The 13,087-nt window shown below is 44.4% G+C and overlaps 1 protein-coding gene across 3 annotated transcripts in view; it reads right to left on the reverse strand.

Annotated features, from left to right (window-relative positions):
- LOC125090607 (radial spoke head 10 homolog B-like) overlaps positions 1-13,087 on the reverse strand; it is a 54,944-nt gene that overhangs the window by 10,669 nt on the left and 31,188 nt on the right. For all 3 annotated transcript variants that reach the window (XM_047713425.1, XM_047713426.1, XM_047713427.1), the window contains exons 13-18: positions 12,149-12,228; positions 11,897-12,045; positions 9,481-9,588; positions 6,205-6,345; positions 4,128-4,250; positions 3,286-3,379 (exon numbers count right to left, since the gene is read on the reverse strand). In XM_047713425.1, the coding sequence (XP_047569381.1) occupies positions 3,286-3,379; positions 4,128-4,250; positions 6,205-6,345; positions 9,481-9,588; positions 11,897-12,045; positions 12,149-12,228 (695 nt within the window). The remainder of the gene's footprint in view (positions 1-3,285; positions 3,380-4,127; positions 4,251-6,204; positions 6,346-9,480; positions 9,589-11,896; positions 12,046-12,148; positions 12,229-13,087) is intronic.

Raw genomic sequence — 13,087 nt, forward strand, 5'->3', positions numbered from 1 at the left:
CCAACACCATTTATTGAAGAGGCTGTCTTTTTTCCATTGGACATTCTTTAGGAGCAACAATATTTGATAAAGTACTAGTACACTAAGTTCAGCATATTAAAGGGATCATTCACTATGGTCAACTGGGATTCATTTATCTCTGGGAGGCAAAGATGGTTCAAGATATGCAAATCAATCAATGTGATACATCACATTAATAGAATCAAAGAAAAAATTATATGATAATCTCTGTAAACTCAGAAAAGACATTTGACAAAATTCAATATTCATTCATGTTAAAAAAAAAATCTTAACAAATTAGGTATAGAAGGAACATACCTCAATATGGTAAAGGCTATATATAGGGTGCCTGGGTGGCCAGGTTGGCTGGTGGCTGACTTAAGCTCAGGTCATGATCTCAGGGTCCTGGGATCAAGCCTTGCACCCCAAGTGGGCTCCCCACTTGGCAGGGAGTCTGCTTATCACTCTTCCTCTCCTTCTGCCCCTCCCCCTGCTTGTGCTCTCTCAAATAAATAAATATTTTCTATTTTAAAGCTATATATTGTAAGTCCTCAGCTAACATCACACTCAACAGTTAAAGACTGAAAAATGTTGCTCTAAGATCAGGAACAAGAGAAGGATCCACTCTCACTTTTATTCAGCATAGTACTGGAAGATCCTAGCCAGAGCAATTAGGCAAGAAAAAGAAATTAAAAATATCATAACTGGAAGGAAGAGGTAGAATTGTCTCTATTTACAGATGACATGATTTTATATGTAGGAAATCCTGAATACTACACCAAAAAACTCATAGGTCTAATCAATGAATCCAGGAAAGTTGCAGGATATAAAATTAGCATACAAAAATCAGTATGGTCTCTATACACTAACAATGAATTATCAGGAAAGGAAAGAAAATGATCCCATTTACAATACCATCAAAACAATAAAATACTTAGGAATAAATTTAGCCAAGAGGTAAAAGATCTCTACTCCAAGACGCAATGGAAGGAAATTGAAGATGACAAAAATAAATGGAAAGGTAACCCACATTCATAGATTGGAAAATTTAATATTGTTAAGATGTCAATACTACCAAGAACCATTTATGGATTTGATGCAATCCCTATAAGATTCCAATGGCATTTTTAACAGGTAGAAAAAACAGCTCTAAATTTTGTATGGAACCACAGAAAACCGCAAATAACCAAAGCAATCCTGAGACAGAACTGAGCAGGAGGCATCTTATTTCCTGACTTGAAGCTATGCTACGCAGTATAAAAAGTGTAACAGTATGGTACTGGCATAAAATCAGACACTGAGACAATGGAACAGAATCAAGAGCCCAGAAATAAACCCATGTGTATAGTAAGTACTTGACAAGGAAGTCAGTAGCGGTGTTGGGGAAATTGTACATTCACATATAAAAAAATAATGAAACTAAACCCCTGCCTTATACCATTCACATTAATTATCTCAAAATTGTTTAAATTTTAAATGTAAGATTAGAAACCATAAAACTGCTAGAAGAGAATGGGGAAAAAAAAATAAAGCTCCTTGACATGGGTCTTGGTAAGGATTTTTTGGATATGATGCCTAAAGCACAAGCAACATGATCAGATATAGATAAGCAGGATGACACCAAACTAAGCAAAAGAAATGAACAAAATGAAAAGACAACCTGTTGAACAGGAAGAAGTATTTTGCAAACCATATATCCGATAAGGGCTTCAAATCCAAAATATAAAGAACTCCTACAACTCAATAGAAAAAAAAAAAATAAAAGTAGGCAAACCATCCGAATAGACATTTTTTCCAAAGAAGATAAACAAGTGGCCAATGGGTACATGAAAAAGAAATCCTCAGCATCACTTATCATCAGGGAAATGCAAATGAAACCACAATGAGAGATGAACTCACACCTGTCAGAACGGTGAGCACTGAAGACAAGAGGTAGCAAATGCTGGCGAGGATGTGGAGAAGGGGGAGCCCTTGTGCCCTGGTGGAGGGAATGTAAATTAGTGCATTCCCTCTGGAAAACAGTATGGAGGTTCCTCAGAAAATTCAAATAGAAGAATCCTATAACCCAGCAGTTCTACTCCTGGGAACATACCGGAAGGAAAGAGAAACACTGTGGAAGAGATGTGTGGCCCCCCCATGTTTCATTGCAACATCATCCACAGCCAAGACATGGAAACAACATAGGTGTCCAACGGATAGATGGATAAAGAAGGTGTGGCCCATATACAATGGAACTTTACTCATCTACTAAAAAGGAGGAAACCATGACATTTGTGACAACATGGATGGGTCTTGAGGGCATTTCGCCAAGTGAAATAAGCCAGAGAAAGACAAACACTGTGTGATCTTATATGTAGAATTTAAAAAACCAAAATGCTCATAGAAAAGGAGACCACCCTGGAGCAAATAATACATAAGAAAGAAAGAAAGGAAGGAAGGAAGGAAGGAAGGAAGGAAGGAAGGAAGGAAGGGAGGGAGGGAGGGAGGGAGGGAGAGAGAGAGAGAAAGAAAGAAAGAAAGAAAGAAAGAGAAAGAGAGAAAGAAAGAAAGAGAAAGAGAGAAAGAGAGAGAAAGAGAGAGAGAGAGAAAGAGAAAGAAAGAAAGAGAAAGAAGAAAGAAAGAGAGAGAAAGAGAGGAAAGAGAAAAGAGAAAAGAAAGGAAGAAAGAGAGAAAGAAAGAAAAGAAAGGAAGAAAGAGAAAGGAAGAAAGAGAGAGAGAGAGAGAGAAAGAGAGAAAGAAAGAGAAAGGAAGGAAGGAAGGGACCAGATTGTGGTTACCCAAGGCTGGGGTAGGGGGGATTGGATAAAGGTAGTCAAAAGGTACAAACTTCCAGTAAATAAGTACAGGGATGCAATCTTCAGTGTGACAACTACAGTTGACGCTGCCGTATGATATAGATGAAAATTTTTAAGAGTAGATCTTAAGAGTTCTCATCACAAGGAAAAAAATTTTTTTGGTTATCTATATGAGATGATGGATGTTAGCAAGGCATACTGTGGTGATCATTTCACGATATATGTATATCAGATCATTATGCCATATGCCTGAGACTTGGCCTTTAAGTCACTCACATCTCAATAAAACTGGAAAAATCCAAAAACAAAGACAAAAACAACCTCGCAAGATCATGTCTTGAAAGTGTACTCCATCAAGCAGGTGCCAGGATTGGAAGTAGCACAGCCAGCCTAATTACATTATTAAATATAGTTGTACAATTTTATAAACCTTCTATCATTTATAAGCAATGATATGCAAACATTAGAGTTCAGTCATTAAATTACTCACCATTTTGAGACAAAAAAAAGATTAGCCCTTTTCCCGGAGATTTAAAGTTCATTTTGGAAATTCTTTCATCACTTAGAGACTTCTTGATCTTGGGCTTTTACAGAAAAGGAAATCATAAAACAAAATGTGACTTCTGCATCATTGTGGACTAAAACCAATTTACTACCTTATAAATAATTAGAAAATTATTCATGAGACCATTCTCTTTAAGAAACTATCTTTGACTATTTTTAACCTGCTTAAATTTTGTTATTTGTACAATTAAGGAAATGAATAACAGTTATTGTACCCACTAAAACGCTCCTCCCAAGAAACCAAAGATTTGGTTTCCCGGGGTCTTCCCGGAGTCGGTTGGGAAAAAGTCTACATACGGTTAACTGTGTGTACGTTCTGATATTAATGGCATTTTTAACCAGATATATGCTGTTCACACCCACATTTTTTGCCTCCGACTAGATCTCGCCCTTGAACCCCAGGCTTGTGTCTCCATCTGTACTACACCTGGATGTCTGATCAGGCACTCTAAGCCTAATGTGTCCACAAGGAGCTCCCTAATTTTGCCCCCAAACTCCCATCCCCCACCCCAGGCTTCCCTTCACAGTAAGTGACAACTGTATCTCCCAGTCATTCAAGCCAAAAGACCTAGAATCATCTTGGCCATGTCTTTCCATCTCAAGCTCCACAGCCTTCAACAAACCCGCACATCATTCCAGGAGCTCCCTTTCTGATTTTTATTATTATTATTTTTTAAAGATTTTGTGTATCTATTTGAGAGTAAGAGAGGGAGGGGAGGGTCAGAGAGAGAAGCAGACTCCCCACTAAGCAGGGAGCCCGATACGAACCTCGGATCTCATTTTGCTGAGATCAAGCATGAGTCCTAGCCTGCTTGAGGAAGACTTGGTGCTGCCGTCCTGCAGGTCCGATTCCTGGCTTGTTCCTACACTTGAACTCCTGTTCTGGACGTTCTGAGCAACGACAAACACAGAAGAGGATTTGGGTTACTGTGGAAACACACATGATTTTTGTTTTTTTGAGATTTTATTTACTGGGGCACCTGGGTGGCTCAGTGGGTTAAGTGTCCAACTCAGTTGTTTAAGTGTCCTACACTGTCTCTCTCTCTCAAATAGATAAACCTTTAAAAATAAATAAAATTTTAGGGCACCTGGGTGGCTCAGTGGGATAAAGCCTCTGCCTTCGGCTCAGGTCATGATCCCAGGGTCCTGGGATCGAGCCCCACATCGGGCTCTCTGCTCTACAGGGTCTTCCTCTCTCTCTGCCTGTCTCTCTGCCTACTTGTGATCTCTGTCTGTCAGATAAATAAATAAAATCTTAATAAATAAATAAAATTTTAAAGATATTTATTTGAAAGTGCAGAGCACGAGCAGGGAGAGGGGCAGAGAGAGAGAGAGAGAGAGAGAGAGAGAGAGAAGCAGACCGCCTGCTGAGCAGGGAGCCTGACACGGGGGCTTGATCCCAGAACCCTGAGATCATGACCCAAGCCCAAGTCAGACACTTAAGCAACTGAGCCACCCAGGCTACCCTCCACACAATTTTAATGAAATAAAATTTATAATTAAGCTACACATAAATTATACTGTGTGATGACTTTTGACATGTCTGTACCTGTGAAATGATCACCTGAATCAAGACTGCAAACATGTCCGTCATCCCCAAGCTTCCTGTGCCCTTCGGGAATCCTCCCTCATCCTTAGGCAACCACTGGTCTGCTTTCTGTCACTACCAATTATTTTGTGCTTTCTAGAATTTCCTATAATTATACCTTTTTCTTGTCAGACTTCTTTCACCAGCAAAATTCTTTTGATTCATCCCTGTTGTACCCTTGTGAAATAACCCTTGTTGAGTTATTTCCCTGCTGAGTCATCCTACACTGTACGGATAGAATGATTTGCCTTGTTGGACATTTGGAACAGCATATGAAAAGCCAGAAGTGAACATGACCGGTTGGTTTCTGGGGATGACCCCTAGGCCGGTGTTCACACTCAGTTATGAGAGTCCATGTCCTGCCATCCATGAAGTCATGGATGGATTCGGGGGGATACGGATTTCCCTCAGAGCAAAGCCCCGGACTGTGGCCCACGATAAGGCTCCCAGATGACCTGGAGAGGCCATCAGTCATACCCTCCACCCGGACAAGGCAGATCTGGTTGGCGGAGCAGACTGTGAGGCCAAGTGGAACATGAAGCTCTGAGCCTGAGACACATCAGGGGGTTTGTGGGAAGAGTCACTCTGTACACAGCAGTGACCTTGTATGGGCAGGTCTGAAGAATTTCCCAGCTGCGAGGTTCCATCGGCCCCCAAGACTTTCCCTGTGGCTGCAAATGCAATGGCGGCTCCAAAATAACTCCAAGCCGACTTAACCTGAAGCCCCCACCCAAAACTAGCTTGTATCAATTTGCTCCAGCAGCAGGATCCTTCAGTAGGGTGGCCGGCACTGCCCCCGCTCCACCACGGTCCTGTGGCGAAACCTCGTGTCCAGCAGGCCTGTCCTCTGAGCCAGCCCCATCCTAAGAGAACCAGCGAGCGTCTCATGTACACTCAGGAGCTGTTTCTTAGGATCTCCACTCTGGAACGGGCTCTCCGGTCTTGTAAACGCTAGATCGGGTCATGAAACATTTCCATAAAAATTATCTCATGTTCTAAGCCTCCTGGTCCACCCAACATGTTGGCGGGACTCTGACCATCATTAGGATACCTCTGCTACTGTGACTCGGAGTCAACGCCCTTGATCACGACCAAGGACCTAACTTAAAGGAAAAAATAATACACCTTTTCAAATTGTGAAAAGAAGTCTGAAATTATTTCCCGAAGGGTTCATAAAAGCCCAAGATAGTTCTGATCTGGTTGAACCATTCCAGAATGAAACCGTTTCTTGCTCTGTAAATTCTAAGCTAACTTTACCTGATTTGTCGTGTGAGGACTTCCATGTTTGTTTCCAGACAGGTCATCATTTGGCAAATTTAAATAGGTTTTAGTCATTTGTTCAGTGACAGAGATGAGAGCGAAGCTTAAAAGAGCTTCAAAGAATTCCAGGAAAACCAGCTGAAACATAAGAAAACATAAAGGGTCTTATTTATTCTGACACACCCTGAGGTGGACCAGCACTTCGACTGGCTCTTGGTTTCTGTCTCCAGAGAACGCCACCACCTCATTCAGCGCTCAAGCGTCCTGAGCACACACCAATTTGAAACAAAAACTACAACATTTAAAAGATTATGGGTGTTCTGTTATTAGGTTTATAACTCATTTTGCTAGTTTGATGGAAACACTGTATATTAGTTAATTGAGGACATTTTCAAAAGGGTTTTTTTTTTCTTTAAGATTTTTAAAATTTTATTATTTGACAGACAGAGATCACAAGTAGGCAGAGAGGCAGGCAGAGAGAGGGGAGGGGAAGCAGGCTTCCCGCTGAGCAGAGAGCCCGATGTGGGGCTCGATCCCAGGACCTTGGGATCATGACCTGAGCTGAAAGCAGAGGATTAACCCACTGAGCCACCCAGGTGCCCCATAGTGGGTGGGATTTTTAGCTGTTATCTTAAATAAAATTTAGCACAGGTCAGTGGATCCCTGCCCCTACAAAGGTAGCGACTGTCACCTGAGGGGACCCCAAACATCCACTTTGAAAGCATGACCAACAACAAGAAGCATTTTGTTTTCTTATTAGCCGTTCTGCTCATGCCATTCCTACTCTTCCTCTCCCCGCAGAGAGCAAACTTTGAAGACACACCACCCCACCTGCCACCGTGATGGTTCTGTCCGCGTCAGGCAGATAAAAATCAGTGCCTTATGTTTGCAACGCTAGCCTCCTGTGTGTGTCCTGCCTTGTGAGTTTGCCTGTCAACTTGAGAATATTAGCCTAAAATTTCTGTTCAAGATGAAGTTATTCTTACAGCTGGGATAAGAGCAGAAGGGGTCTCCTAAGCATCGTGAGGTGGGAGCAGCACAGAGGCAGGTGAGAAGCTCCCCTAGGGTGGACGCTAGAATGACTAAGCCCTTGGGAGATGCTGGGAAGGGCTGAATATATTTTACACATACGAAGGCCATGAAGGGAAGACTGTTATGGGCTGAATTGTATCTCCCATAAAAGAATTGGGGTCCTAACCCCCAGTACCTCAGAATGTGACCTTATTGGATGATTATGTCCTTACAGGTCAGTTAAAATGAGATCATTGGGGGGGCCCTAATCCAACATGGTTGCTGTCCCTATAGGAGGGAAATCAGGACACAGAGACAGACCCACAGAGGAAGACAATGTGTAGACACACGGGGAGAAGATGGCCACCTACAAGCCAGAGGGAGAGGCCTGGAGCACAGCCTTTCCCACAGCCCCGGGAGAAACCAGCTCTACCTTATTTCTGACCACTGACTTTCAGAACAGCAGGCACTACATTTTGATTATTTAAGCTCCCCCCAAAAATGGCAGAGTGAGCCACAGCAAGTCCAAATGATCTGAGATAGGAGCGTGACATGTATGTTTCAGGGACAGTGTAGAGGTAGGTGTGACTTGGTGGTCAGACAAGGACTCAGAAAGGTGGCACCATCCGTGTCGTGAGGGCCTGTGCTCAAGTGAGATGGGAAGCCTGGGGGTGTGGGCAGGGGAGTGATGGGACACGGCCACTGTCCTGGGAGGTAGGAGGATAAGGGGTGCATTAGGAACCTGAGTGGGCAGCTTTCCAAGTGACAGTCGGCCTGGGCAGAGGTAGTGCAAGTGGTGGGAGGTACCACATTCTAGAAATGCTCTGGAGGTGGAGCCAACAGGATCTCCTGAAGATCTGAATGTAGGGTATGAGAGAGAGGAGTCGCTGAGACAGGGACGGGGCCTGACAACCAAAGGCCGGGGTTTTGTCCCCACTCCACACACGGGGGGCTGCGGTGCACAGGCAGGGGACAGAAGTCACAACTGTGGGACATTCTGGGCTGCTAGAAGTCCTAGGGGCTGGAGAGCGTGATTCAGGATAGAGACACAAACACTGGCCTCGTCCTCAGAATGGTGGCAGTTAAGATTATGAGATGAGGGGTGAGCACAGCTAGAGAAGGGGACCCCAGTGTGAGTCTAGGGCACTTGGACAGGATGGGTGTGGCAAGAAGTCGGAAAGGCACCGGCAGTGAGGGAAATGGAAGACCAGGGACACAGAGAGAAGAACGTGTCTGAGGTGGCAGGGACAGCATTTCAGGCACCAAGGCAGGGCCCCTTGGGTGGGTGTCATCACGGGGGTCACTGGGGACCTGAATGCAAACGGTGTTAGCCGTTTAGCCATCTTTAGGACCTGTCCGGAAGAGGCAAGGGCATGGGGACAAAGAGTAGACTCCTGGCAGCAGGGCCCGGGGGAGAGGACATCGGGAGGGATGGCGCATCCTGAAAACAGGGATCGACTAGTCACCCCACTTCCACATACAGAAGAAAAGACTGAGCCTGGGGTGGCCGACTTGCCCAGAGCTCCTCGGCAAAGAGTGCGGAAAAGCAAAGACACTTAGACTCATTCACTGGAGGAGATCAGTTAGTGTCTCTGACAGGTGCAGGACAGGTCAGCCCGGGAAACATACGCATGTATTAACTTGCTCCATTATCCAAGAACTAGCATCGTACACTTGATCCTTGAACAAGGCGGGTGTGAACTGTGTGGGGCCCCTGATGTACAGGTTTTATTCCACACGTACAGGACAGTGCTGTAAGCGTGTTTTCCTTATGATGTTCTTAATGTTTTCTTTAGGTCACTTTGCTGCAAGAACACACCATAAAATACAAAATGTGTGTGTGTTAATTGCCTGTTCGTGTTATTGGCAGGGCTTTCGGTCCACACCAGGCTATGAGTAGTGAAGTACTGGGGGGTGGGAGGTCAATGTTATACCTGAACTTCTGACTGTGGGGGGGTGTCGGCATCCCTAACCCTTGCGTCGTTCAAGGGTCAACTGTCATTTTATATTCTTTGACTTCATTATTTCCTGACATCTGAAATATTCTTTTTTATGTTAACTCTAGTTTTCTAATGCGATCAAGGAGATAGAGCCGTATAGACACACGGGTACACGCACGTGTGTATACACACACACGCACACAGGCGTACACATAGTTACATACTCGGGTTAGAAGGCTTTTCCGTCAAATCTTGGTTCTTAGTACCCAAAGCAAAACAGCCTAAATTGCATCTGCATTATTTGTGACACCAATTTACAAACCTCAGGTTCGAAGTTGCTGTCAACACCGTCATGTATGAAAGGATTATCCTCTGCGATGACCTCCACAAACTTGGTTGCTGTTAATTCTTTATTTATCATTTTAAAATCCTGCAAAGAAATAACCAATTAAACCAAAATGGCCTATAACTACAAATCGTTATATTTTTTAAAAGGTTTTTTAAAATTTGTTTTAGAGAGAGAGAGAGAGAGCACAAACAGGGGGAGCAGGAGCGGGAGAAGCAGGCTCCCCACTGAGCAGGGAGCCCAACTTGGGACTTGATCCCAGGACCCTGAGATCATTACCTGAGCTGAAGGCAGACGCTTAACTGACTGAGCCACCCAGGTGCACCTAAACAGCTACATAGTTTTTAAAAAGATTTTATTTATTTATTTATTTGACACACAGAGAGAGATCACAAGTAGGCAGAGAGGCAGGCAGAGAGAGAGGGGAAAGCAGGCTCCCCGCTAAGCAGAGAGCACGACGTGGGACTTGATCCCAGGACCCTGAGATCATGACCTGAGCTGAAGGCAGAGGCTTAATCCGTTGAGCCACCCAGGTGCCCCAATAGCTACATATTTTTAATGTTAATTTATACCCATGTAACACTTTACATAGATGTTCTAGAAATGGGTGTCTTTGAAACTGATCCTTTTGAAAAACATTCTAGATTAACAATACTATTTACCTCTCTAGACCTTCCCCAGTCCCTCTAAAAAGAAAAGTGCCTTTAGAGGCATAAACACAGGACAGAGGGGTTGGGAGAGTGGGTGATCCAGATGTGAGATATCTCCCAGCTGCACAGGTGGGGAAACACTGGACTGGGGGACTCAGGAAGTCAGGATGCTGTCAACACTCAGGAAGGAGGCCCCTTGAAAGTAACACTCTGGGGAGGGCTGAACACAGGAACATTCGCTGAGAAGACCCTGTCCGCATCAGAGCTGCAAACAGAAGCTTTGTGCTCAGAGATCATGAACTAGAGAGCATCTGGCCCAGGACACGCAGTCTCCCCTACTTTAGTGCTGCTGAAAACAAGGGCTGGCCAGGGGCTGGCTGCAAGCTGACCCACCCTCCGCTCTCTCCTAAGCACCATGCGAACCAGGCTTATGTGTTCTAACGTAAGGATCGTGCCGACTCCACGTGAACCCACTGGCCCATCTCAACATCCCTAACCGGGAACATTCCTGAGGTGACGCAATGGAATTACACAGAACCACCTGTGTCTTTGTCAGGGGAAGAAACCCAGAATCCCAACAAGTCTCTAACTGTACCATGTTAGTGGAGATACGGGGGAAAGAAGAACATGGTAATGAACTCTGGGAGGAAGCCGCCAGCTCAAACCAGAAGTCTGACCCATCTAGGGGGTCGGATGACCTCATCTCTTCAATAAGAGGCTGTGAAGAAAAGGGGGAAGTGAACAAATAAACAGCTGTACAAAACTCACATACTGCTAACAAACTCTTTTCCTATAGTAGATACTAGGTGACAGTCTGTTTTCCGTACACATACAACACTGTTAAGGCTTTTTAAAAGCACTCTATTCCCTATTAGTATTCAACTCTTCTCATTTTCTTATTTATCTACCCACAGGCGTAAACCAAAACAAAAACTACCAATAGTTAGTACAAGAATATTGTTTGAAGGGACGCCTGGGTGGTTCAGTTGTTAAGCGTCTGCCTTAGGCTCAAGTCATGATCCCAGGGTCCTGGGATCGAGCCCTGCCTTGGGCTCCCTGCTCAGTGGGAAGCCTGCTTCTCCCTCTCCCACTCCTGCTGCTTGAGTTCCCTCTCTTGTGCTCTCTGTCAAAAAAAATCTTTTTTAAAAAAGAATATTGTACGAACTAGATGTCCTATTTTATAAACTAATAACTTCTTTAAGTTACTTTTTGATCAACGATTTTTTAGATGACATTCCCTTCCCTCCCCACCCTGTCTTCTCTTACATGGCAAGGTCTGCATCCGCAAAGGCACTGGGGCTGCCCATGCCCCCCCTCACTGGGCAGTACATGGACCCAGTGCTCCCTCTGCCTCAGGTCTGTCAGAGATCCTGGAATGACTCGCTTCTGCCCAAAGAGGCTCAACAAACATTCAGTGGCTATGAGAATCCATCCCAGATCTTCACCTCATCATTTGTGTACCAGAGCCAGAATATCTCTTTAATGAAAACCAAAATGCCAGGGCGTCTGGGCGGCTCGGTCAGTTAAGCATCCGACTCTTGATTTCAGCTCAGATCATGATCTCAGGGTCACAAGATCAAGCCTTGAGTCAGGCTCCATCCTGAGCAAGGAATCTGCTGAGATTCGTTCTCTCCCTCTCCCTCTGCTTCTCCCCTCCCAACTCATGAGCACGTGCTCTCTCTCAGAAAAAAAAAGCCAAAATTCTTATTACTATAAAACCAGTCTCAGTCATAAGTGGTTACTTTCAACATCCAGAGGAAGTGTCGCATCTTCATGGAGGGCTCATGGGGAGGAGCAGCGTGTGGTCTGCAGTGAAAGGTGTAGATCTCCCAGCACTTGTCGATGTAGGTCATGGAATAGAGCGTCCGCTGCTGCCCGCGGAATAAGCTGCCTAAAGACATGAGGGAAAGATAAACAACCAAAAACTGATTAAAAGCTACATGTTGGGGGAAAAATTTTGAAAATAAATATAACACTGTTGATTTTGTATTTACCTTTTACACGGCAGGCATTCGGGTGAATGTTCTCAGTCATCAGTTTGGTAAAACACAGAAAGAGCGATGGGCTTCTGTTTCTGTCGAGACAGAGCTAGTCACCCCTCTGTCTGGGAGGTTGAACCTAACTGTCCTCTCCCTGAGTATGGAGTGGACTTAGCAGTTTGCTTCAAACGATGAGAGCACGGAAAGGGAGAAACAGTGTGTTTACGGTGGAGAATTTTGGCTGCCGCCACTTTAACTGAGCGATCAGGGTTGGGATCACCGGCAAGAAGACAGTCCAATGTCATGTACCCCTGATGGGAAGTGATGCCAAGGGCAGTTCACCTCCATGGTATTCTTCCCCAAAACCCAAGCCTCAGCGCAATGATGAAAACACACCAGCCGACGAAAATCAAGGGACATTTTATAAAATAAGTGACCGACGGTCTTCCAAAGTGTCAAGGTCATAAAAAACAAAATCCAAGAAACTATCACAGGTTGTAGGGACTTAGGAGATGGGACAACAAAAGGCAAAGAACATGGAACACAAAAGGGACGTCAGTGGGAAAATTTGGGAAACCCTAATGAAGTCTATGATTTCGCTAACAGTATTATACCAACGTTCATTTCTTCACTTTGATAAGTGCACCATGGTTGTGTAAGATTATTAAGGAAGCGGAATGACAGGTGTCTAAGAATCACCATACTAACATGGCAACACTTCTGTAAAACTAAATTTATTTCAAAATTTAAAAGTTTTTAAGATTAGTATCAATTTTTCTGAGAAAGACAGGAAATTCTGCCCTAAGGAAGGGTTGGTATTGGGGCACCTGGGTGGCTCAGTCATTAAGCATCTGCCTTCCGCTCAGGTCATGATGCCAGGGTCCTGGGATGGAGCAGCAGGGCTCAGTAGGAAGCCCTTCCTGCTCAGCGGGAAGCCTGATTCTCCCTCTCTCA

This window comes from Lutra lutra, chromosome 18 (assembly GCF_902655055.1).
Source record: "Lutra lutra chromosome 18, mLutLut1.2, whole genome shotgun sequence".
Lineage (NCBI taxonomy): Eukaryota > Metazoa > Chordata > Mammalia > Carnivora > Mustelidae > Lutra > Lutra lutra.